General features: G+C 40.9%; 1 protein-coding gene across 1 annotated transcript in view; it reads right to left on the bottom strand.

The window, feature by feature from the left end:
• Positions 1 to 27663, bottom strand: part of TMEM132D (transmembrane protein 132D) — a 722321-nt gene that overhangs the window by 291300 nt on the left and 403358 nt on the right. The window contains exon 6 of the mRNA XM_077159548.1: positions 27169 to 27222. Within this exon, the coding sequence (XP_077015663.1) occupies positions 27169 to 27222 (54 nt within the window). The remainder of the gene's footprint in view (positions 1 to 27168; positions 27223 to 27663) is intronic.

Raw genomic sequence — 27663 nt, 5'->3', positions numbered from 1 at the left:
GAGCATAAAGAAGAATTTGAGAAAACATAGAAAAATAGCAAATCTTACAAAAATGATATCTGTAATGAAATTGAAAGTTATAGTGGACACATGCAGCAGATTTGAAGAGGTAAAAGAGATCAGTGAGGTGGAAGACAGAGCAATCAAATGTGAACAGACAAAAGAACAGATGGAGAAAAATGGAAAGATTTCAGCAAGGTCTCAGACAAATGATTGACAACATGAAGTACACAAATTAGAGAGAGTATAAAATCTCATCAGGTCAGTTACAGGCATGTTCTATCCTAAGGCAAAATTTTCTCCATTTGCTCTGGACCTTTGAAAACTCATAACAAGTTATTTGCTGCCAACATATAAAGGAGGAACAGTCATAGGATACACATACACATTTCCATAGGGAGGAAGGAACACAGGGGTCGCTGGACCCATACAGTTTCGGAAACCTGCAGGGCAAAGTTCGTTAGATTTCAAAGTCTGAGAGTCATTTATCCTCAGGGCTTTAGAAAGTGGCAGTCCCACCCTTTCCAAATGCCTACGCAGAAGCCTGCCTCTCTTCAAACACAACCTTGGGGATATTGGGGAGATCACCTTTCTCTTGGCTCCACCATCTCCAAGCATCAGGGCTGCACCCGGGCTCTTTGCCATCTCTGGGGCACACACTGAACCCCTCCATGTGGTGGCAGCCAGGCTCTCCCCAAACCCCAAGGAATGTGCTTCACCCTCTCCAAGGCCTGAGGCAGCATGACTCTTCCACTGCAACCAGGTGGAAGGCCCATCCTCTGCCTTTGGGGCAAACTCACCCTCTCCATGGGCTTGGGTGGGTCCGCTCTCCTGGCCTGAGGCTTCTTGACTTCAGACTCCAGCCTCCATGGTTTTGCCTCTGAAGTTATTTTTCCTCCAATGTGTCCCTTCTCTGAACCCTTCAGTCCAGACTGGCAGCGGCTCTGTTTATACAGGTCCCACAGCACTCTCGTTGGCTTTCTATGCAGTAGCCTTGGCTCATGCCCATCAGATGTAAGAAGTTTCCACAAGTCCTTCCTGGATAACTCCATGTCCGATCCTGACTTTCTCTGAAATGGCTGACTGGTTCCACATCTGGTCAGATCCTCACACAGGGTGCTATTCTCCAGGGACTCCATTTCTTGATTCAAGAAGGCCCATGAAGTTCAGGGTCTCTCTCTCTCAAGTGAGAAGGCATGTGGTGAACACAGTCAGGCCTTCTCTCTCAGCTGAAAGGGAACATGGTGAACATGACATTGTCATCTGCTAGTTTTCTCTCCTGGCTTCTGGCTTCATGAAGCTCCCCGGGAGGCATTTTCCTTCTTCATCTCCAAAGGTTGCTGGCTTGTGAACTCTCTGTATCTCATGGCTACATCGTTCTGCTCTCTCTGAATCTCCTGTACTGCATACTCTTGAAGAAAACATTCAAGATATCCTTAAAAGCTTTTCTACAATTTTCAGTCATTTTGTTCCAGTAACAAAACACACTGTGGTTCTGTGGATTCTGAGAACCTGGTCGGTGAATCACTTGCATAAATTATGAATTCCTACTCTCAGCAATTTGGGAAGCACATTTGTCAGCAATGTTACGGAACTATATTGTTCCAGCTCCTATAATGTAAATAGAAACATTTCTTTACATATGGAGCGTGAAAACAGTGGGTACCTATAAATAGTAAATAAACACATTTGAACACCAGGTTACTTCATGATTCATGGTACTGAGCTCTCAGTGTGGACTTTAATAATGCACATCAAATAGAAAGTAGGCATCGCTCACTCATTTGGTATGCACACCAAGACACAAGTCAAAAGGCTGAATGGCCCAGACAGCTGAGAAGGTTTATAAATGCACAGACAAAGCTCCAGAGGGTTGTGTGAGCTGTTAATCCTGGTTACACTAGGGAAGGGTGCTTTCAGAATACATTTTTTCTTTACATTCATGTCGTTTAGTAGTTTTATAACGAATATTCAAATAATAAAACTCAAGATCAGAAAGAGCAATGAAGTGAATTCCAGATTGAGAGGAAAAGGCAAACTGTCACAATAAGATACAAATTCATTTGATTGGGATAGATTGAATCTAGAAGAAAAACTATACATGCAATTAAATAACTGACAAATATTTTATTTGATTAGAGGCAGACACAGGTACCTCAATTGTTTTCCTGAGATACAGTCCTTAACTTAAGGAGGTAACCTAGCAGCTACGGCAGCTGGCAGGCTCAACGGCCAGGTGCACTGGACTTGAGAACATGGCAAGTCGTTGAAAAACTTCTTGGGCAGTACTCTGGGAGTTAATCGACAGCTATAAAAGGTACTGCATGTGCCAGGCAAGGACGTCTGGAAAAGACTGATGCTTCCATAGCTGCTTTTTCAAAACTCACCCTTCCATGTACTCAGACACATTATCAGAAACGTACTCAGACACACTATCAAAAATAACGGGTCCTAATTATAGAGATGCTGATGGATGTCTAATGGCTAAAGGGGAGGGACCCCAGCATTTCCAAGGACTGACTGTCCCTAACAGGGATTTCACTCCCTCTGTTCTTCTGATCATCTGGTCAGGGAGCACCACCTCCTCATTTACAGGTGGGGGTGGGGAGCGACGAGAACCCAAGTAAACCGCCCCAAATGTGTTGCTGCTCTCAGGCGACCAGCAAGAATGTTCATTTTGCATGAAAGGGGAAATAGGAGCCTTTAATGATACAGAGGAACTCAGCAAACCTTCACTCAGCAATTACACAGATTTAAAATCAGCACAAAATAGCCAATGATATTTCCATTTAGAACTACTTACTCTCGCCATTCTCACGCATCATGAAATGGTTTTGCTCAAACTCGCGACATTTCAGCCCAGCCTTCTCCAACCCTGATGCCACTTTTTAAGGTATCATCGTTCAGGACATGTGGCTGTCGCTCCTATAAAAATTGTGTGAGCCGAATGGGCAATAAGCTTTAATTCAACCCATGAGAACTTATCCAAGTAATATTTCCGAGCTGATGTTTGCATTTATCCTGTAGGTATCTATTCATGAGCCTTAAAAAGAAATCATGTGTAGTTTTGCTTTTTAGCTTGAATCTATAAGGTTTGCTTACAATTATGAGTTCACTTTCCCAGGAATAATGACTAAGATTCTGCTAAATTTCTTTGCCTCCCTTATTTTTAAAAACTCCAGTTCTTATTTAATTACTGTAATGATCTAAAACTAGCATTGACTGAAAAGGGCTTAGCCTGATGCTAAAGCTGTTCACACATCCACCTCTTTTCCCAAATGCCGGCTGTGATGGCACTGAGTGATATTTCTTTTGAAAGTCTTTGTTTTTACAATCATGTAGAGTGACAATATTTTTCCCATAAGCACTTATATCTAGCATTACTGTAAACCTTGACTTTTCCCTTACAATCATCTCAAAAGTTATGTTTTTTCTTGTTGGTATGTGTGCTGGTGTAAGACTATATGTACCCCAGAAAAGCCAGGCTCTTTCACCGTAGTCCTGTGGGGGGCAGGCCTAATGTTGGGTAGGACCTTTAGATTAGGTTGTTTCCGTGGAGATGTGACCCAACCAATTTGTGGCAGGATCTTTTGATTAGATTATCTCCATGGAGATGTGGCCCCAACCATTCAAGGTGGGTCTTAATTAGTTTACTAGAGTCCTTAAAAGAGCTCACAGAGAGAACTCAGAGGTGACCCAGAGAGCAGAGAGATAAAACCAACACACGATGTCTGGGGTACAGGAACTGAGGGAGCCATTTGAACCCAGAAGCAGGGAGAGAAGAACCAGCAGATGTCACCCTGTGCCTTCCTATGTGATGGGGGAACCCCAGACCTCATCAGCATTTCTTGAGAGAAGGTATCCTCTTGTCGGTGCCTTAATTTGGACATTTCCATGGCCTTTATTAACTTGCAACTTAATAAATCCTCTTTGTAAAACCCAATCCATTTCTGGCAGCTTTAGCAATCCGAAACAGTATGTATTCAAAATACAATTTCATAATGTAAGAAGCTCCTTAAGGGATTAAATATAAGGAGACCCTCTTGGTTGTGAAGGAGAAGTCAACTCTTGGTGACCCATGGCGAAATTCCTGATGGCATTAACCTTACTGCACATGAGCTTAGTGTGTGATGTTGTGACCCAACAATTCACATGGGCTGCTGGGGTCCCAGCCGACTGCTCATTGTCCACATGCCAAAACAGCTCAGCACTCCCTCACGTCTGCGTACTCTGCAACGCTCATGAACACGCGCGCCATAAAAATGTTCGTCTTCTAATGGCTACCGCTGTACATGAAAGGAAAAGGAAGTGGTTTTTCTTTTGTTGTTGTTTTTTAATCTTAGAAAGAAATTAAATAGGGTAAATAGAATGAATTCGAAAACTTCTGAAAGTATAAAGTTATATTCCTCACAAAAGTTAACTATTTACTGTGTTTCTGTATGTCTCTGTTATGCAACTTTTTTTTAACTAGTGAAATTTGATAATGGGTAACCTTGGGACTAATATACCTGAGGTATTTCTTAACCATCAAAGAAAAATTGGGGATATTTTAGCTATTCAATGGTGCATGTTAATGTGTTGCAGACAAAACCCCTAGTCTACTTTTTCCTACTACTAAATCTGTTGCCCAGAAGCAATCACTTTTACTTCTTTTAGATGTTTTTTATTCATATTTGCCTCCATAATTGAAATAAAATCTCTACCTTTTAAATATAGATTAAAACTTTAAAAACTTTTTTCAGTGTTGGACACTGTAGGTGGGCTTTTTTTTATAGTGGTCTCAGCATTCTAAAACCTCAACCTCTCCCCTCTCCTTTCAATATCATGAATATTTGGATAATGACAATCAATATTTTCATTATTAATCTATGTAGACAGTGTTTGTTCTCAAAAAGATAGCTATGTCCGTTTCTTAATTTTTTAACCTCCAATTGTTTTTGCCCTATTTTCCATCATCTTATTCTTGAAATTTCCCCATATATTGAATCATATCGGGTTTTCTTTGGTTTCCTTTCCTTCCTGCTCTCCTGGAATCTTCCATCACCCCGTTCCAGGTCACACTAGCTGTTCTTTTGATGATTCAAGGCAACTGTCACTTTGGAGTTAATTTCAGTGCTTTCCTGGTTGAACCAATCTTCCCTGGAATCCATAACTTTCTCTTTCTTGCATTACTTATTTGCTCTGCTAGAACATTTCCTCAAGTAACTTTCTCAGTGTTTGGAATTTGCTGTGCCTAGAATTCTTTATTGTACCTTTATACTTGATTCATAGTTTTGTTTGGCATAGAATTCTAGTTGAGAATAATCTTCATGATGATTATAAAGACACTGGTTCTCTGTCTTTTAGAAGCACGAAGCCATTCTGAGTTTTGTCCTTGGATGGGCTACCTTTATTCTGTTCTTGGGGAAAATCGAGGATCAGTTCTCGGTCTCCGGCATTATGTAATTTCAGTCTTGTCAGCATGACTTCTTCCTTCACTGACTTCCCTGGGTACTGTGGAGGCATCTATAAAATAGAGATGCTTTCTTTAAGGTCCAGGAAATTGAAAATTTATCTTTGAAAATCTCCATGTCTTTATTCTTTCTGTTTCCCTCTTGCTAAGCAGAGGATGACCCTAGTAGATCAACGTCAGCTTTCTAACTTTCTCCTTCTCATATCTATCTCTGTTTTTGTTCCTCTTTCTAAAAGCTTTCCTCATTATTACCTTCCAACAGCTGTACTGCATTTTTTTTGATAATCATATTTTGAAATATTATTCTTTTTGCTTTCCAAATATTCTTTTTTATAGTGTCCTCCAGTTTTGTTTTGTTTTTTTTACTGCTGTATGGTGGGGTCACATTTCATTATTTTTCCATGTGAGTATCAATACCCATTATTACAGCACCATTTGTTGAAATTTTTTTGCTTTTTGTTTTTTGTTTTTGGAAATGCACGGACCAGGAATCGAACCTGGGTCTCCTGCATGGCAGGCGAGAATTCTACCCTGAACTACCCTTGCACCCCCAGTGTCTTCCAGTTTTATGGAGGAAACATTTTCCATAACATCTCTGAGGACTGATAATTAGATTTGTTTGAAAAACGATCCTCTCTTTCCTGTACTCTTTCAGATAAGACTGTTTTTCCCTTGATTTGTTTTCTCTCTAGTGATCCTTGGTTGTCCCTGCGTATTTAAAAGAACTAAAAAGCTTACTGGGTAGTCTGTGGGTGGTTGGCCAACTCATGGAGAGCTGGTTGTTTTCTCAGGAATTCCTCAGATGTCCTAAGACAAAGCTTTTCCCTTTGGGTTATCCAATTTCTCCATTCAGGAAGCTTCTAATGTGATGGCTGATGGAGAGCAGCTTGGCGTTGTGTGTTCTACTCACTGTGGAGGGAAGGCATTTGTTCCAGGTACAGATTTCTAATTAATTTTCCTCTATTTTTTAAAACTTCCTTGCAGAAAATCACAAACATTTATAACAGTCAGGAGAAGAGTATAAAGAATTGCCATATACCCATCACCCAGCCTCCAGAATGATCATTCCCAATCTTGCTTCAAGGATGTCTCCAGTGGCTCCCTCCAGCAGGCTATTCTGAACCAAATCTCAGAGTATCATTTATTCTTCTTGCAAATGATATTTCTAAAGAAAAGGTCTCCTTTTAAAACAATTTCATTATGATCTCTAAGAAGTTAAATAACATTTGAAAATACATAATTGGATATCCAGTCAGGGTTCAATTTTCCCCAGTTGATACAGTTTTTTTTCTATAGTTAATTGAATCAGACTGCAAATAAAGTCTGTATATTGCAGTTGGTTGTTATGTCTCACACATCTCTTTGGCCTAAAAGTCACCGTTCCATCGCTCTTTTCTCTCCTTGGAAATTATTTGTTGAAAAAAATGGGCCATTTGTCTGAACCTTGCTGTTTACATCCCTTTGTAGTTTAACCTATTTCATTACATTTCTTCTAAATGGATAATTAGAGGGTGTTAATCAACTGTGTTCTTCAATCTTTTCGTGAAAATACTTTGTGGATAATACTATATACTTCCATCAGAGGGACAAACTCTGAACCAATGAGAATTATTCATCTGACCCACAGATTCTTTAGAAGTTGCATTAAGGTAAAAATCTAAATTGATCATTCTATCTTAATTTATTAACTGCAATTGTCTATAAAGAAAAACCTTACCTCACCACCTATTTAATTCTATGTGGTGAATTTTATACAGGGAAGGCATTACAAGCAATTGCTTTCTCTTTCATTTAACAGTTTTTCTCATAATGAATTGGTAGCAAACTTCAGAGGGACCAAAGATTTTTTTTTAAGTATTTTTTTTTAAGTATTAAATATATGAGATGTTTTTTATCTATGGCAGCTATTATCCTTATGGATTATTTGTCTTATTTTGCCAAGTGGTAGTCTCTTTACTGGTCCATAATTCTTTTAATGCAATCCTGGTTACATTCAATAGTTTCCTTGTTTCACACTCATTTTATATACTTCCTGCCCCGGAAGTGGAAACAGCCATTCTTGAGCATATCGAGTTTTTGTAATTGCAAATGTATTTAGAACCATAATTTGTATACCAGGGATGTGTATTAGGAAGGGGTTAACCATTCCTTCTAAACTTCTTCAGTAAGTTAGGAGATTAACTTAAAAAAAATAAATTATACCATCATCCAACTGGTACTGGTGTTCAAACTGAAAACTACAGATATTTTGCTTAATCTCAACATTTCTGCATCTGTCCCTCATTTTTCCAATGCTGAAAATCATAATTCTTCATCACATAAATATATTTACTTATTTGCCTTACCACCCAATACTCACACAGCATTCTCAGAGAAATAGTACTTCTACTACAACCAAAAAATTGTTGGCTAAAAACAATTAAAACTATGTTTGCAGTTATACTTGAACTTAGACTTTTAATTAATTCTCTTGTTAATTTCCCTACAGGGGATGGACACTCAAATTCCAAGTTCCTTTCTGCATGCCACCAATTACATACACAGATTTATTTATTTAAATTTTTTTCTCTACATATTTTAGAGATTGCGATTTTATAAGTTAAATCTATAAAACAAGGTATCTAGAATTCTATTTTTAGCCCTATGTCACTTATTTGATTTCCTTCCAGTCCCTATAAGTAGCTTTCTCTTTATTTTTATTTCTTATATTTCCATTATACATGTATGCACACACATACATACATACGTATATATATGGACACACACACACACACGTTCCCGTCTTTCCCTTCTTCTATCTTAGATAAATATACTGTTCTCTACCAGGCTAGTTTTACCTAACAACATCTCCTACAGCTCATGTCATGGCAGTATATAGAAACAGCCCTCCTCCCTTTTTATAACTTGTATAACATCCCATTGCATGTCTGGACCATAGTTTAGTCAATGAGTTCTACACTGATGCACAGTCGCATGGCTCTGGTCTTTTGCTATTACACACAGTCTTGCAGTAAACAGCGTATGCTGTACATATCTTTGCATACATGTAGTTGTCAGGGGATATCTGAGAGATTCCTTGAGGTAGAATTCGTGGTCAAAGGGTGAATGCATATGTAATTATTTGATATTACCAATTCTCTTACATAGGAGTTGTATCATTGAGTATCCATTAGAAATGTTAACAGTCATGCCAATAAAGAATGCTGTTATAATTTTTGGATTTTTATTGATCTCTTGGATAAGATACAGAGTTTAGTGTACTTTAAAAATATGTATTTTATGAGCAGAATTGGGCATATGTTTACAAGATGGATGTCTATTTGCTTTTTATTTTCTGCAAACTGTTTACATCTCTGACAATTTTTCCATAGGGCTATTGGTGATTTTCTTCTCTGGTTTTAAAAGATTTCTTACATATTAGGGATATAGATTCTAATTTGCAGCTATTTTCCTCTTTTTGTTATTTTTATTTCCCCAAGCAAACATATATATGTAATCACATTTATCATCTTTTTCTTTCTGAATTTTGCATTATAATTAGAAGTATTTTATTCACATAATATGGAGTAATTAACTCATGTTTATATCTTCTAGTACTTGTATTTATTGTCTCATTTTACTTTGTTTTTACATTGAAATCTCATTCATTTGTAATTTATCTTGGTATATCCTAAGTGAACATTTGGTCCACTTTTATCATTTTCCTCTGACTACCCAGCTAGTTCAACACACCTGTTTTCTCCACTGACATGTGACATAAGTTTCTCTCACAGGGCATCTCATTATGTCACGGAGTCTCTTTTTGAAATTTTACCATGTTTTACTGGCTTGTCTCTATATATGTACCAGGACTACAATTCTGCTTTAGTTATAAAGCTTTATGATGTGTTTTAATGTCTGGCAGGAATTCTTGTGTCCTCGTCATAATAACCCAGAGGTGGAAGCAGCCAAACACCATGACCTGACAGATGGATACTCCGGAGTAGGGTGCACTCGTTCAGTGGGATGGCGCTCGGCGAGAAGAACTAAAATGCTCATCCATGACACAAGATGAGCTGTGAAGACATCAGGAGTCAAAGAAGCCAGACACAAGTATCACGTAGCGTATGACTCCATTTGTACAAAATGTGCAGAATAGAGAAATCTGCAAGGCAGAAGGTCAATTAGTGGGTGAGTGGGTGCTTAGGGCTCAGAGCAGGTGTCGGGGGGTGGGCAGGGGGAGGACAGGGGGAGACGGCCAAGGGCCACAGAGTTTCCTTTGGTGGTGATGAAATGTTAGAAAGTTTACTATGGTGACGGTTAGAACTATAGGTAGATAGATTCAACACCACTGAATCGCACTTAAAAATGGGTGAATTGCAAGGTGTGTAACTTAATCTCAGTACAGGTATTATTTTAAAAATCTGGTAAGTCTACTCCCTCATTGTTCTTTGTTTCCAGGATATTCCTGAACCGTCTTGTTTGTTCTTCTAAACGTGCATTTTAATTGTAATATTATACGCACATATGTAACAACATAACATTTGTCATTTTAAACACTTTTTAGTGTGCAATTCAGCAGTAGTAATTACATTTACAATGCCGTGCTACCATCCCCACAGTCCGTTACCAAATCTTTTCCATCTCCCTAAAAACACACTTTTTACCCATTAAGCAATAATTCCCCTTTCCTGAAAACTCCATGTTCTGTCTCCATGGATTTGCCTCTTCTAGATATCTAATTAAATGAAATCACACAATATTTGTGCTTTTGTGCCCAGCTTTTTTCACTTAGCATAATGTTTTCTAGGTTCATTCACATTGGGGCATGCATCAGAACGTCTTTCCTTTTCACGGTTGACTAATATTCCTTTTATGGATATTCCACGTTCTGCTTACTCATTCATTCACTGACGGACATCTGGTTGTTTCCACCTTTGGGCTGCTGTGAATAAAGCTGCTGTGAACATGTGTGTAAAGCATCTGCTGAGTTCTTGTTTTCAATTCTTGTATCAGTACCTGGGAGTGGAATTTCTGGGTCATGGGGTAATTCTAAGTTTAACTTTTTGAGGAACTGCCAAACTGTTTCCACAGCATAAATGCATTTTTAAAGCAGCTTGTCTGGCTCCAGAAAAAAGAAATCTGATGGTGATTTTATTGGGATTGCACTGAATTTATATACTACCTTAAGGAAAGCTGACATCTTTATGATATAAAGACTCCTTGGTAGCGTTATTTTGGAACATTTAAGAGTATTTTACATTTTTTGACATTTATGTTTTGGATAGTTTTCGTTAAATTTATGCCTATGTATTTTACTTTACTATGAATGTATGTATGTATATATTTATTTTAGGGTTCTTCTCTTGTTAACCATTTTTTTTGTTTGTTTGAATATGTAAAGGCTATTCTTTTTCTGCCAAGTTTTAAAAATCCCATTTTAATTAATTATTTAATATTTTTCTTTAACTGCTTTTATTAGTTTTCCACATTGATTCCTTAGAGGCTTCTGGGTATATCATTATACCATCGGCACAGATAGATTGTTTCTTTTCTTGCTTTTCAATTCTTATACTAATTGCTCCCAACTGTCTAATTGGGTGAACTCATATCACTGTACCATGCTGAATCACCAGGGAGAGGGGGCATCTTTGCTTTGTGACTTTAGTGAGTTCCCCTATTTTCAATTAATTAGCTTTTCTAACGCCTGCTTTCCACTGAACCTGTTATTTCTGTGTCTTCAGCTTCTCTGGGTTCTAAGGGAAGCAAGAGCTTTTAGCCCTTGTCTTCCTTCATCCTGCTACATCAGATATCGCTCTTTCATTTGCTTTCCTCCTCCCAGAAATTCTTTGGTGTCTACACTTTTTGAATGATCTCATGCCCATTCATTTCATTCTTGAACACAATTTTCATTTCTTTTCAATATTCCATGTTGTCTCTTGGCAGGGTATGAGATATATATATATGTGTTTAATCCCCTCCCCCAAACTAGAAATCCCAAATGAAAATTTTACTACAATACCACAATAAAGCATCTTTTTTTTGAAAACGGGTCTCATCAATAATCTACAATGATAATCTCACTACAAAATGATTCTAAAAACACAAAATAAATATCTGTTGTTAAAATTTATAAAACCCACCCATTGCTTGTACAGAGTCAACAACCCCTAACCTTAAGAAGCTACTGTGTGGCTCTTGCGTCCAGACATGAACAGCTTAAATAAATGGATTTGTTTATATTAAGGGACCCTCCGTGGAAGACGTTGCTAGTTGCAACACACATTCTCCTTTTTCCCTCACTAAAAAGAACCTAAATTTTGTTCATATTAGCACTGAACCTAGACTAAAAGCAAAATTATCTGCTCCGCTTGCAGGGATGTTCATGGCACAATTTTGCCTAGTATCTAAAGACGTGTAAGTCTGCCGGGAATTTTGAAGACATTTTGTCTTCCAGATAAAACTGCTGCCCTTTCTCCAAGCCCTGTGGAAGAAACCTGCGTCTCAGGGACGGAAGCAAGAAAAGACCGAGGCGACCAGATGTGCTGAGAGCGAGGGGCTGTGCACTCCTGGCAGCCCTCCCGGGCACTGAAACTTGTGAGTGACACAACCCCTATTCGGCTAAGCCCCTGAAGAGCCCAGCTTGTGCCACAAGGGGCCAAGCAATCCATAGTTAACACACTTCCCTGGATATTCGATATTATTCCTTTGACAGTGAACATTTCTATAGAAAATAAACCAAACCCTTGCCCACAAATTGGGCAGAACATGGATTCGGGAGGATGGAATGACTTTCTCATCCTGGAGAAATAAAGGCAATATTTATTAGGGAGTCTTAGATTAATCCCTTTTTGCAGCAAGCACCCTTCTAGGAACATTAGTCTTTTGAGAACGATGATACATTCTCCGAGGTTTCCAGCTCCACATATATCTCCTGCATGCCAAGTGCTCTGCTAAGTCCAAAATGAATGAGAGCCTCTTACCTTGACCTTGGGGAGGTCACACTCTATCTATTCTGGGAGGCAGACCATCAAACAACGTGGCAAATGCTACAGCAGAAGTGTGGACAGTGAACTATGGAAATACACCGAAAGGAGTGATGACATCTTCCATGAGGCCCTAGGAATTCAGTACTGGATGCATCTCAGCTGGGCATGAATTGCTAAAGCCTTACATCCAACAGGGACTCCGGACAGAAGTCCCCGATGAAGTTAGACACATGCCCACGCCTCCAGCCAGAACACAACCTACACAGAGCCTTAAGCTCCCCAGCAAATGGACTCACCAGGGAATGCTTTACTAGGGAAAGACCAAATCCAGTCTCAGCAGTGGACGCACTGGCCCGGCTAACCCCGCCCGGCACCTCCTGAGGCCCTTGGAGCACATTTGGATGGCCTTGTGGCCACCACGCCCGGCATCCTGCACTATCTTACCACTTATTACAATGGGAAATTAGATGTGGGTATTTTTTTGTTATTATTCGCAATGCCCATCACCCCGGCAATTCTGGAACCATTATGAGGCAAAGAAAAGTTTAGTTGACGCATTGCTGTTCCCCTATCACGTAGTAAGCACTCAGTAACTACGTGTGTGTAAATGAATGAACCGCAGTCACCGTGGATGTGAAAATATCATTTATTTAACTTTTATCGAGACGTCACTCCCTCCTTTGGCCACTAGAAGGACTGACTCGACACAGAAACCATTTTTGATGGGAAAAACATCGAGGCAGGAAAGAGTGCTATCCCCACAACCTGAGAGAGAGAAGATGTAAGGAACGGTGAGCGCTCACAGATAAGTAACATTTTCTCCCAGAGACGGAAGCCACTTCCCAAGCAATGCTCCCACCTCAAGGAGCTGAGACTCACAAGACACCTGCCGCGCTGACTGCAGAGCGCAGATGCCCTTCCCTCCCCAGCAGGGTCGGCCTCCTGCTGCTCCCCGGCGGGCCTCACCCAGCGCCCGGGGCTCTCCAACTCCCCGGGAAGGCACGAGGGGCATTGGGGTCCCAGGGCTCAGCTGCACCTGTCCGAGGCCACGGGGGCCGCTCGGCCTGATAGTCACACAGCGGGCTTGTGCAGACGTGAAGGGCTGACTGTCCAGCCCTCATCACCCCTCTTGTCCCCCACAAGAGCCCGGCTCTCCTTTGGGGACTCAGCCCTCCACTTCTCTGTGCTAATTCTGGGCACAACCAAGGGGGCTCTCAGTTCAGTGGTGGGTTCTCTGTTCGGCTTAAGACAGTGTTAACTATTCTCTCTCTGTAGCAGGTTGAAGAGCTGCCCCTTCTTACCTGGACCTGGGAACACGGCCTTTGTAGGAAACAGCGCTTTTGCAGATGGAACTGGCTGAGCCACAGTGAGGTTGCCCTGGTGTGGGGCGGCCTCTAGGTCCACTGGCTGGTTCCTGATGAGACGGCCGGAGGGTGTGCGGGACAGAGCGCCTGGCCCGGGGAGAGGGCCGCATGATGCCGGGGGCGGGGTGGGGGCCTTAAGCAGCCAAGGAGTGCCGCAGGAGGCTGGCCACCCCCGGGGGAGCTGGGAGGACTGGGAAGGGCGCCCCCCACCCCTGCTGAGGGCACGCGGCCCTGCAGACCCTCACGTGGGGCTTCTGGCTCCAGAGCTGTGAGAGAAGGCATTTCCGCTGCTTTGCAGTCATTTGTCCAGCGGTCCCATAACTAACGCATGGGTGCTGTCGCACGGCCGCGGTAAGCACCTCTTCCCAGTGTCACCTCAGGCTCCCAGGTGGTCGTGGGGCCCAAGCCTGGCTGGTCAGTACTGAGCCACTCCACCTTATATTCTTTCTCTTCTACTTAGAACTAAATAAATCGACCTCGAGTTACATTTTCTTCTACTTAGAACAATCCTAAATATGATTTTCTTTGAATAAGACTATGTACAATTCCTTCACTGCACCCATGGGTGAATCTTCCCCCACTGGAAGCAGATGGCATCTATCTGAATGTAAAAGCACCTTTTGTTTCAGAGGTATTTAGAGAATTTAGATGGGCATGTCTCAGTGTTTTTCAAAAAGTAAACTCATTTCCATGGGGGTTGTTTTGGTTAATTTTTTTGAAGGGCCTAATTTTTTGTCCTTGTCTACCATACTTCACCAAGTTAAAATTATTATAGGCTTACCTTTATCAGAAAAGAAGAAAAGGCAAAAATGCAGGAATTAACTGTCCACTTGGAAGAACTGGAGAAAGAACAGCAAACTAATCCCAAAGCAAGCAAAAGGAAAGAAATAACAAAGATCAGAGCAGAAATAAATGAAATTGAAAACATGAAAACAATAGAGAAAATCAATAAGACCAGAAGTTGGTTCTATGAGAAAATCAACAAGATTGATGGGCCCTTAGCAAGATTGACAAAAAGAAGAAGAGAGAGGATGCAAATAAATAAGATTAGAAATGAAAGAGGAGACATAACTACTGACCTCACAGAAATAAAGGAGGTAATAACAGGATACTATGAACAACTTTACGCTAATAAATACAACAATTTAGAGGAAATGGACGGGTTCCTGGAAAGACATGAACAACCAACTTTGACTCAAGAAGAAATAGACGACCTCAACAAACCAATCACAAGTAAAGAGATTGAATTAGTTATTCAAAAGCTCCCTAAAAAGAAAAGTCCAGGACCAGACGGCTTCACATGTGAATTCTATCAAACATTCCAGAAAGAATTAGTACCTACTCTCCTCAAACTCTTCAACATAATCGAAGTGGAGGGAAAACTACCTAATTCATTCTATGAAGCCAACATCACCCTCATACCAAAACCAGGCAAAGATATTACAAAAAAAGAAAACTACAGACCAATCTCTCTAATGAATACAGATGCAAAAATCCTCAATAAAATTCTAGCAAATCGTATCCAACAATACATTAAAAGAATTATACATCATGACCAAGTAGGATTCATCCCAGGTATGCAAGGATGGTTCAACATAAGAAAATCAATTAATGTAATACACCATATCAACAAATCAAAGCAGAAAAATCACATGATCATCTCAATTGATGCAGAGAAGGCATTTGACAAGATTCAACATCCTTTCCTGCTGAAAACACTTCAAAAGATAGGAATACAAGGGAACTTCCTTAAAATGATAGAGGGAATATATGAAAAACCCACAGCTAATATCATCCTCAATGGGGAAAAATTGAAAACTTTCCCCCTAAGATCAGGAACAAGACAAGGATGTCCACTATCACCACTATTATTCAACATTGTGTTGGAAGTTCTAGCCAGAGCAATTAGGCAAGAAAAAGAAATACAAGGCATCAAAATAGGAAAGGAAGAAGTAAAACTATCATTGTTTGCAGACGATATGATACTATATGTAGAAAACCCAGAAAAATCCACAACAAAATTACTAGAGCTAATAAATGAGTACAGCAAAGTAGCAGGCTACAAGATCAACATTCAAAAATCTGTAGCTTTTCTATACACTAGTAATGAACAAGCTGAGGGGGAAATCAAGAAACGAATCCCATTTACAATCGCAACTAAAAGAATAAAATACCTAGGAATAAATTTAACTAAAGAGACAAAAAACCTATATAAAGAAAACTACAAAAAACTGCTAAAAGAAATCACAGAAGACCTAAATAGATGGAAGGGCATACCGTGTTCATGGATTGGAAGACTAAATATAGTTAAGATGTCAATCCTACCTAAATTGATTTACAGATTCAATGCAATACCAATCAAAATCCCAAAAACTTATTTTTCAGAAATAGAAAAACCAATAAGCAAATTTATCTGGAAGGGCAGGGTGCCCCGAATTGCTAAAAACATCTTGAGGAAAAAAAACGAAGCTGGAGGTCTCACGCTGCCTGACTTTAAGGCATATTATGAAGCCACAGTGGTCAAAACAGCATGGTATTGGCATAAAGATAGATATATCGACCAATGGAATCGAATAGAGTGCTCAGATATAGACCCTCTCATCTATGGACATTTGATCTTTGATAAGGCAGTCAAGCCAACTCACCTGGGACAGAACAGTCTCTTCAATAAATGGTGCCTAGAGAACTGGATATCCATATGCAAAAGAATGAAAGAAGACCCATCTCTCACACCCTATACAAAAGTTAACTCAAAATGGATCAAAGATCTAAACATTAGGTCTAAGACCATAAAACAGTTAGAGGAAAATGTTGGGAGATATCTTATGGATCTTACAACTGGAGGTGGTTTTATGGACCTTAAACCTAAAGCAAGAACACTGAAGAAGGAAATAAATAAATGGGAGCTCCTCAAAATTAAACACTTTTGTGCATCAGAGAACTTCATCAAGAAAGTAGAAAGACAGCCTACACAATGGGAGACAATATTTGGAAACGACATATCAGATAAAGGTCTAGTATCCAGAATTTATAAAGAGATTATTCAACTCAACAACAAAAAGACAGCCAACCCAATTACAAAATGGCAAAAAGACTTAAACAGACACATACCAGAAGAAGAAATACGGATGGCCAAGAGGCACATGAAGAGATGCTCAATGTCCCTGGCCATTAGAGAAATGCAAATCAAAACCACAATGAGATATCATCTCACACCCACCAGAATGGCCATTATCAACAAAACAGAAAATGACAAGTGCTGGAGAGGATGCGGAGAAAGAGGCACACTTATCCACTGTTGGTGGGAATGTCAAAGGGTGCAACCACTGTGGAAGGCAGTTTGGCGGTCCCTCAAAAAGCTGAATATAGAATTGCCATACGACCCAGCAATACCATTGCTAGGTATCTACTCAAAGGACTTAAGGGCAAAGACACAAACGGACATTTGCACACCAATGTTTATAGCAGCGTTATTTACAATTGCAAAGAGATGGAAACAGCCAAAATCTCCATCAACAGAAGAGTGGCTAAACAAACTGTGGTATATACATACGATGGAATATTATGCAGCTTTAAGACAAGATAAACTTATGAACCATGTAATAACATGGATGGACCTAGAGAATATTATGCTGAGTGAATCCAGCCAAAAACTAAAGGACAAATACTGTATGGTCCCACTGATGTGAACGGACATTCGAGAATAAACTTGAAATATGTCATTGGTAACAGAGTCCAGCAGGAGTTAGAAACAGGGTAAGACAACGGGTAACTGAAGCTGAAGGGATACAGACTGTGCAACAGGACTAGATACAAAAACTCAAAAATGGACAGCACAATAATACCTAATTGTAAAGTAATCATGTTAAAATACTGAATGAAGCTGCATCTGAGCTATAGGGTTTTTTTTGTTTTTGTTTGCTTGTTGGTTTGTTTGTTGTTGTTGTTTTTTACTATTACTACTACTTTTATTTCTTTTCTTTATATTAACATTTTATATCTTTTTCTGTTGTGTTGCTAGTTCCTCTAAACCGATGCAAATGTACTAAGAAACAATGATCATGCATCTATGTGATGATGTTAAGAATTACTGAGTGCATATGTAGAATGGTATGATTTCTAAATGTTGTGTTAATTTCTTTTTTTTTTCTTTCCGTTAATAAAAAATAAAAAAAAATAAAAAAATAAATAAATTATTATAGGCTTACACTGAAGACAGGTTGGGTAAATTAGTCTCATCTTGAGCGGCCACCCCGAAAGCCTTGGAAGTGATTTCTGGGAGACCTGTGTTGAGAAGGATTCTGAAGCTGAGCCAACTCAGGGCAAAGTGTGCTGTGCTTAGGGAAGGCCATGCGTGACGGCTCTGCAGGACATAATGCAAGCGTCAGTATCTCTGGCTGGGAGAACCACACGGTCAAGATGCTGCGTCTTATACTCACACATCACAAACAAAAGTTCAGCTCAAATTATTACTGGTTTCCATTCTATTTTTTTATTATCTGGGCTCCTGCCATTCATAGGAATAATTGTCCATCAGCTCTCACACACGCACTGCCTCTGGCAGGCTCTATGCTCGCGTGTGAGTTCCATCCAGTTCTAAATCATCTCAAAAACAGTGAAGCATAGTTTCTGGTACAGGGTATCACTGACGACCTGTCAAATAAATGAAGAAAACAGCAGAAGCAAAGCCTGAGCCCAGGGGACAGACACAGCAAGTGAGAGGAAAGCTATTTCTTTTTGCTAGGTTAGTTGTGTGCTTTCCCACCGATCCGAAGACCTGCAGGAAGTCACACAGACAAATAATTAACCTCACTGCCAAGGACCTGTCAACTGCTCCCCAGCAAGACAGCAAGGGATAAAGTGCCCAGGAGACACCCTCGCTTTCTGTCTTGCTCTGGAATCTTCTCCAGCTAAAACAGCATGACACAACTGCAACCTCAAATACCTTTTGGGGTATTGACATACAATACCTAACGTTAACCTGTTAGCTGATGAAGTAGCCCAGGAAGACTTCTGGTTTCAGGATCTGATCATTAGGTATGGCGTTTGATGCAGGCATTTTGGGCTATTTCTGGTTGTCAACGTTTGGACTATCCATCTATTTTAAAAACCAGGAAAGCATATCACATTTCATCGGACACTTCATTCAGCTCTCCTGGGATGACCATGTGCTTCTCGTTGGCTCCTTCCTCCTTATTTTATCCTGCGGGAGCACGTCCACCCTCCTCCCTCAGGGACAGCGTCTGGAGAAGTTTCCACGGTCACGGCTGGTATGGCCGAGCCTTGGCGCCTAGTGGGCAGGGCCCAGGGTCACCTCCAGCCCCTGAGTGATCTGGTCCGAAATGCCAACAGGGCTGCGAGGGGACGTGCTGTACTGACAGATTCACCACGGTTGCAGTCAGCCTCCCATCTTCCCTTTTCCTTTCAACTACAATTTTTAATTATCGAAGTAATGACACTCCCTTGCGATGAATTAAACCATACAGCAATGTTAAAGGTGCTTTTCTATTTTTCTCTCACTCCCACTCCCTACTGGCTCAGATGATGATATTAAAAAGAATGTGTACATACTTAGGATGGCGAAACTTCCTACACAAGAGTGAGGGAAGAAAAAGGACATCCAGACAGTTTAAAAGAATTTGTTGGTCAAAGTCCTCATAGAGAAAACCAAAAGAGGGATAGATTGTTGCATATCAATGTCAAAAAAATATTGCATCAGAATGGCCAGTGAAGAGCTCCTATAAATTGGTAAGAAAAAGCAAATCACCTGCTGGAGAAAAACAAGCTAGAGATATAAATAGTCAAATCCCTGAGGAGCAGGTACAAAAGGCCAGGACACATCTGAAAACAGCGCTTCCTCATTAGTAGTCAAGTAGATGCAAAATAAAACCACAATGCAACATTTTCCTGCATCAAATTAGCAAAAATTAGGCTAGCATCTAGGTCTGGGAAGGTTGTTGGCAAATGATGCACTGTTAGGAGGGCTGGTGTGCAAATGGATTGCCTCAACTTTCTGAAAATTTATCTGGCCATATGACTATCAGCATTGAAAATTCACCTATTCTTTAACCTAGAAACCTCACTTGGGAATTTATCTACCAGAAATAAAATGACCAGGAAGTAAGGATAGGTACAGAATTATTTCTACTGAAAAAGTATTGGAGCTTACTTATCAATAGATGGTTGAATAAATTATGGTAAAATTATTCTGTCGATTATTATGCAAGTATTTAAAGAGGAAGAATTCAACCTCTTCACTTATTCATCTTGAAGATGATAGACGGTATATTTCAAAGTGGAAAAAAAATAAATCGATGCCAATTTAGAAAATAATCACACACACATGCTCACACGAAATCATTTAGGCAGGTATAGCTGACTTACTCTTAAATCTGAAGTATAATTTAGTAATTTCCCTTCTTTCGGTTCTCCAGGAAGGAAATGTGAAAAAGAACTCGGTAAATCAGAATAAAACGAAGGCAGAAAGAAGCTCAAGTGGACTCGCGCGGCTGAGGATGGTTCCCGCGGGTTAGGTTGGCACATGGGTTTCATTTCACGAGCCACATCTGGCTAGTTAGGGGTGTCTGCCTGGAGCCACGTCGGGGCAGGTGGGACAGCGTGGTAGGGAATGGACAGTGATTCCCCAGGTGTGGGCAGGGGCAGGTGAGAGCGAGCCAGCACAAGGCAACCTGGGCCAGACGCTGCCTGCAACGGGCACCCTGTGCTGGGAACTGGAAACTGCTGCCCACGGTGCCCGTCAGTGGACACACCTGATGCAGTAATGTGGCGGGTACTTAGAAAATGCCTACAAAAATATTCACCTCCAGTATTAGTTCTGGTAATAGCTATCGACTTGAAACAGACGCATGCCACAAGTTTGGAAAAGGAAGCCAACCCTCACTGCATACTTAAAGATTATTTTGCAGTTGCAGCATTTGAGGACATGAAATTCATTAAAGAAAAACAGATCAGAATTCTGAAATTCCTTCCATTCAAAACAGCCTTGCAGGCCTGGGCTCCTGGGGCAGCTTTGGCTAAGAAAGTATTTGCTACTTTAAGGAAATAACACAAAATTGTCCCACTCTCCTGCTACCATCCTAATAAAGAAGTATTTATTGTCTTCTATGAGTATTATATATGTTTGTTATTAATGACACTTGACTAATGGTGAAGTCTAGAAGGTTCTCTGGGCATGTATAATTTATTTTCCAAGAAGCTACTTATAAGTTCCTTTGTTCGTGACAAAATTTCCATACGGCACAATTCCATGGTTATTTCCTTGATATTTCCCAAGAAGTTCTTTGTTTTCTCCTAAATTCATGCCAGAAATGTAGGTGCCAAATATTGAAGGTGACTCTCTCATCAGCTACTCAAAATTTCTTCCATTTCATCATCTTTTCCTTGTTTCTCTTGGATTCTGTCTTAGGAAAGGCACTTTCCATCCATTGCATGATTCACACTTTACCCTTGGGAATTCTTCCCTGTTTCCAATGACTCATCTCACATGCACATGAAAAATTCTTCTCTTTCAAACTTCTTGAAGACTTTTCTTTGAACAAATTTATTGAGATATATTTGACATATTTTAATTCACCCATTTCAGGTGCACATTTCAACAATTTCTGGTGAATTTACCAGTGCTGTGTAACCATCACCGCAGACCCATTTTAGAGCATGTTCATCTCCCAGGGAGATCCCTGGTGGCCAGTTAGTGTCAACGCCGTCCCAGCCCCAGCCCTGACCACAGCTAGTCTAGCTCTACACATCCGCCTTCCTGGTCATTCTATGATGGGGACCGTACAACCTCTGTCCTCCTGTATCTGCAACTCCGACATAACGTAATGGTTTGGAGGTTAATTATGTCAAAACAAATGGCAGCAGTCCACTCCATTTTCTTCCTGAACCACATTCCAGCATATGGAGGGGCCACGTTTTGCCCACCTACCCACCAGTATATTGTGCTCAGTTCGGGGCTTTTATACATAATGCTGCGAAGGCTATCCAAACGCAACTCTTTGTGCGGCTGTAGGATTTCATTTCTTTCAGGAGGGTACGTGGGAATGAAATTGTTGGGTCATACGGTAAATTCATGGTTAACTTTTTAAGATACTGTCAAACTGTTTCCCAAAAGCGGTTGCACTATTTCATGGTCCACCATCAAGATAATGGGTTCTTGTTTCTCCACTTGCCTATACACTGAGTTTTTGGCTTGCAGTTACCCCCTACTTTAGTTTCCATTATAGAATAGACTTATACTCTCCCTGGTTTTACAGTAATTGACATGATGGGGTTAACATCCTTTGCAAAAGAGAGGGACCAGCAGCCTGGAGAGGAGTAATGGACCAGCAGGACGGTCAAGAACAAGATGACTACACCTCCCCAGTAAAACATCGCATCACATGCTGCATCTTCAAGTCGCATTTTGCTTCCACCTGACACCACTGAGGACTAGAGCTGTTACACTGATGAGGCTGGCACTGCGCAGCAGTCTGAGCTGGCACCTACTGAGTGCTTCCCAAAGGCAGGCACCTTCAGCGCTCTTTTAGTTTTTAATGCTTATTTATTTTAATTTTAGGTTTAATTGTTTTTATTTATTTTATTAGAAAACTCAGAGGTTTACAAAAAATCATGCATGAAATAAAGACTTCTCATATACCACCCAATTTTTAACACCTTGCACTAGCCTAGCACACTTGCTACGACTGGTAAAAGAACATGTTTATAATTGCATACTAACTACAGTCCGTGGTTTACACTAGAGCTCGCTTTTTGTGTGGTACTGTCCTATGCTCTCTTTTTTGTTTCTGAGTTTTTGCTTCTAAAATTTTTATTCTCTGGAACAATTTAAAATCCCTCCTTTTAACCACATTTGAAGACACAGTTCTGCACGGTTATTACCTTCCCAATGTTATACCATCATCACTGCCATCATTACCAAAACCTATGCATCCTGCCAGACAGAAACTCTCTACAATTCAAGCATTAACACTCCATTCCAGGTCCCACGGCAGCTCCTGGTCACCTAGATCCTCCCCTCTGACAGCACAAATCTGCTTATTCTAAATATTTCCTATCAGTGAGAGCATACAACATTTATCCTTTTGCGTCTGGCTTATTTCACTCAACATAATGCCATCAAAGTTCACTCATGTTGCAGCACATATCAGAAGTTTGTTCGTTTTCATGGCTGAGTAATACTCCATTGTATGTTCATACCACACTTAAAAATCCATTCATCTATTGATGGACATTTGCGTTTCTTCCATCCTGTGGCAATGGTGAATAATACTGCTATGAACATCTGTGTGCAAATATCTGTTTGAGTACCTGTTTTCAGTTCTCTTGGCTATATACCAAGAACTGGGATTGCTGGGTCATATGGTAATTCCATATTTAATCTTCTGCGGAACCACCAAACCATCCTCCACAGCAGCTGTACCATTTTATATTCCCACCAGCAATGAATGAGTGGCTCTATTTCTCCACATCCTCTCCAACACGTGCAATTTTCTGTTTTTTCAATAGTTCCCATTCTAGTGGGTGTGAAATTGCATCTTCTTTCGTTTTTTATTTGCATTTCCCTAAAAACTAATGATCTTGTGTGTCTTTTCATGTGCCTTTTGGCCATTTGTATATTTTCTTTGGACAAATTTCTATTCAAGTCTTTTCCCTATTTTGAAATTGAGTTGTTTGGGTTTTTGTTGTGTTAAGTTGGAGGATTTCTTTATATATTCTGGATATTAAAATTTTATTGGACATATGCTTTCCAAATATTTTCTCTCACTGTATAGGCTGTCTTCTTATTTCACGATAAAGTCCTCTGATGTACAAACGTTTTTAATTTGGATGAGACCTCACTTATCTATGTCTTCTTTTGTTACTTATGCTTCAGGCCTGCTAAATTCTTTACCTGCTTTATTACATGTATCTATAAAGGCGCATGTGAATTAGCTATGGTTGTCTCCAGTCAACTGACCTGGAGGCTGGTATTGAACAGAGTTCAGTCAATTCCCCAATGCATGCAGGTGGAGGAGGTCTGAGCTGATGCCTGAAGCCCCACTTGCTCTGTCATGAGATCTATGGGAGAAGTGAAGGAGATGGGTACACACTTCAGGAAAGGATGGGACATTGCTATGTGTAGTGGGCAGTGTCTGCTGGAACCCATGAACCTGGCAGCATGAGGACACCACCTCTCCAGCCAGATCAGCTGACTGTCCCTTGTATTGGTTAGAGATTGTGTTTGGCTGGGGTAACTAAACCAGAGGAGGGGTTTATTTCTCTTGCATAGCAGGAAGTCCAGAAGTAGACACTCAGGGCCTGCATTCTCTTTATCCAGTTATCTCATGGTGTCTTCATAGTCCCAAAGTGGCTGCTGCACCCCCCACTTTCACAAAGGGAGAAAAGAGAGAGAGGAAAACCACAGGAAAATGGAAGCTCCTTGAGTAGAAAAGGGAAACCTTCCCAGAAAGCTCCTGGGAACTGTTTCACAGGTCTACACCTAGGAGCGATGGAGGTCAGAAACGGTTTTATCTCTGGGTCTGTCATTCCTCTGCACAGAGTCAGGATTTTGCAAGAGAAGAGGAGGGAGGGAATGGGCATCGGACGCCGTGAGCAGTGGTGGTCGTATCACTGTCTCAGTCAGCTCGTCTTCAGGCTCCAGGGGTCCAGGAGTGATCTGACAAAGCCCATCATCATCCTGACCTGCTGTTCCAAACTGTTCTGAATGGTTAGAATCCTGGTGAAGGTAGTCACTGAGCAAATCACCTTCATCCCCATCGTCATCTTCATCATCACCACCATCGCCATCATCTTCTTCATCATCTTTATCATCACCATCATCATTTTCCACATCTTCTTCATCATCACCACCATCATCTTCATCATCATCACCATCATCATCTTCATCATCACCTTTATCATCTTCATCGTCATCACCATCATGTTGCCATCATGGCAGCAGGCACTTAGGTGGTGCTCACTCAGGCCAGGTGTTTTTGTTAACTCTTTATAGCTGTATTAATTCATTTCACTCTTACACAATCATGTGCTGGGGCTCCCACACACGTGTGATCCGCCCTGACCCATTGCTTCCTGCAGATGGGCTATGCTGTCTAGGTAAAGCATATGATCTTGGACAAGTAGTATCCTCATGCAGAAGCCCACTCTCCTCCCGTGAAAGGCAGGTAATGAAACAAACCTCAAAGGATTGTCTGAGGAACAAACAGTCCAGTATGTGAAGCACACATGCTGAATCCAGTTTACACGAGCAGGGCTTAAATCTGCTTTTACTATAATTTTTATCTTCTGTATGAACTTGAATCTCACTTAGGTGAAGGACAAATGGATATGGGGATGTAAGAGATATGGGGACAGAGAGAAAGTAGGAGGGGAAGCTTGAAGCATGGCAGAGGGTGGTGCATCACCATTCTGTCTCTTTTTTTGGAATAAAATGCCTAATTTAAGGAAGCAGCAAGCAAGGAGGTTTTTTTTTTTGGGCTTTTAATTTAGATCCTCATCACTCTGACTCACTATGCATCTTTTTTTTTTTTTTAAGATAAAATGAAAGTACATCTCCCCCTTTTACAGAAGAAAGCAAATCTTATAAATTTCTGACAGGAAGAAAATAAAATAATGAAATAATGGATCTTAAGGGTGGTGAAATGCAATAGGTATTAAGACTTTGATTTCACTTCAAGGGGCATTCGTACTTTAATTGCTGTATTAACAGCTTTAGCGGGTATTAAGTCTTGCTGAGCTGATCCACACACCCTTTTCCCATCCTAGCCCTGTTGCTCGGCTCACTGGTTTCAAAGAAATTACTAGATGGGACATTTAAGCTCCTATAAGAACGTCTTTATAATAATAAATGCCCTCTCTTGCCTGATGAACAAATTCATGAGGAGAAGAGTGAATGCCGGGAGGAAAGAATGAAAATCAAGAAGATGGGAGGTCAAATGTGAAATAATCAGAGAATAAGAAATCTTTCTTTTATATGAATTTGTGAATCATTATTGAAATTGGATAATTTTGAAATTGCTGTTTAAATCGAATACTTCCATATCCAGGTCTGCATTACAAAAATGTCTCAACACAACAGCATCTTTTAAATAGCATATTCAAAAACATATTTCTATTAAAAAAATAAAAAAGCCAAAAACTTCCAGGTCCAAGTATGAACTTTAAATGATGAAGGCCAAAGAAGTGAAGGCTTCAATGATGCATTTTTCTAATTTCCAGAATTGTGGTTAATGTGATATATATTCAAGAACTCGTAACATGCATCATCACCTGGACAAGGGATTCCATTACTTATGTACAACACAGCGGCTGCAGACAGGAAACTATGATTTTTCTTTATTTTTTTTAGTGCTAGGACAAATCTAGTTTTCCTTGGCAGAGAAACAGATTAGCCACGGCCGGTTCTCCATCACACATCTTAATGGCAGCTAATATAAAACAACACAGACTATGGAATGCGCTATGCCTTTCATGCAATGCGTGACTGGGGCATTTTCTCAAGAGAAAAGCAATTTCTTTCTCATTGCTTTGTCCTTACTCCATAGAAGGCACTTGAAGAGAGTAATGAATTAATATTACTACGATGGGGAGGAGCCAGGAGAAGACACGGCCTCTGCAGTTGCTGGAATGTTCCCAGAATTTTGCCTGGGTGTAGCCGCAGAAGTCTCCTTTGGAAATGGAAGGCTCCTGGAACAGGCTGAAAAATGGGCATTCTGCCACTGGATTGCAGTAAATGGTTCAAATTTAGCATAATCCAGAACCTGACCACATCTTCAGGAACGCTGCCCTGCAGCCTTCTGGAAGAAGTTAGGCCCATGGGGTCTGAGATCAAAGCCCACCGCTAGTGGTTGTGAGAAGAAAGGGGTCGACTAGAGGGGATTCCTTTACTAAAGGATCATCTCTGCAGAAGAAATGGGCTCCAGCTCGGAGCTCAGGAACCACTTTCAGGACAACATCCAGTGCCTTTGCTGCCGCAGCAGTGAAGAAGGGCTTGGGAAGCCGACATCCAGTGCCGGCAGCACATCTGCAGCCATCTGGCAGGGGCTGAGATCCAAGCCACTGCCCAATCTGCAGGCGCCAAACATCTCGCGCACCACTGCTTCTCTCTAACGCAGTTCAAGTTTTCACTGTGAAAGCATCTGACCTGAGCCACCTTTCACCACCTGCACCACTCCCACCTGGGGCAAGCCATCATTACCTACCCCTGGATAAGCATCACAGCCTTCCAAGGGGTCTCCTGATTTCGCTTTTGACCCCTACAATTTACAATCCACACAGCAGCTGTGAGAGTTTCTTACATGGGCACAGATCACGTCACTCCTCAGCTAGAAACCCCAGTGGTTCCTCAGCTCTGTCTGGATAAAACCACAAGTCATTGGCACCTGCTGAAGCCCTTAGATGGTCTAGTCCTTGCCTACTGCTTTGACCCATCTCCTGTTGTATCCTGCTCTCATCTGCTGGAGTCCTTGCCCTCCCTCAAACACACTAGAAACTACCTCACCCCAGGACCTTTGCACGTGCTGTTCCCGCTGCCCTCAGTGCTCGTCTCCCAGGTATGCGCGCATCATCCAAGACTCTGCTCAGATGACTAGGTATCAGAGAGAACATCTTCAACCACCTGCCATAAAAATGCACAACGAACACAACGCTATCTCATCACCTTGATTTAAGCAACTCCAAACCCTTATCACTACTGACATGTTCACATTTCTGTCTTACGCCCACATGTGTGCATTTATTTGATTTCTGCCCACTGGGTCCTGAGCTTCGTGACAGCAGGAGCTCTGTCTGTTGTGCTGGCCGCTGGGTCTGCAGCACCTCGGGTCAGAGCTGGCACACGGCAGGAGCACCCAAGCTGTGT

The sequence above is a fragment of the Tamandua tetradactyla genome, chromosome 5, assembly GCF_023851605.1.
Source record: "Tamandua tetradactyla isolate mTamTet1 chromosome 5, mTamTet1.pri, whole genome shotgun sequence".
NCBI lineage: Eukaryota > Metazoa > Chordata > Mammalia > Pilosa > Myrmecophagidae > Tamandua > Tamandua tetradactyla.
This window is presented reverse-complemented; position numbering and strand designations above follow the sequence as displayed.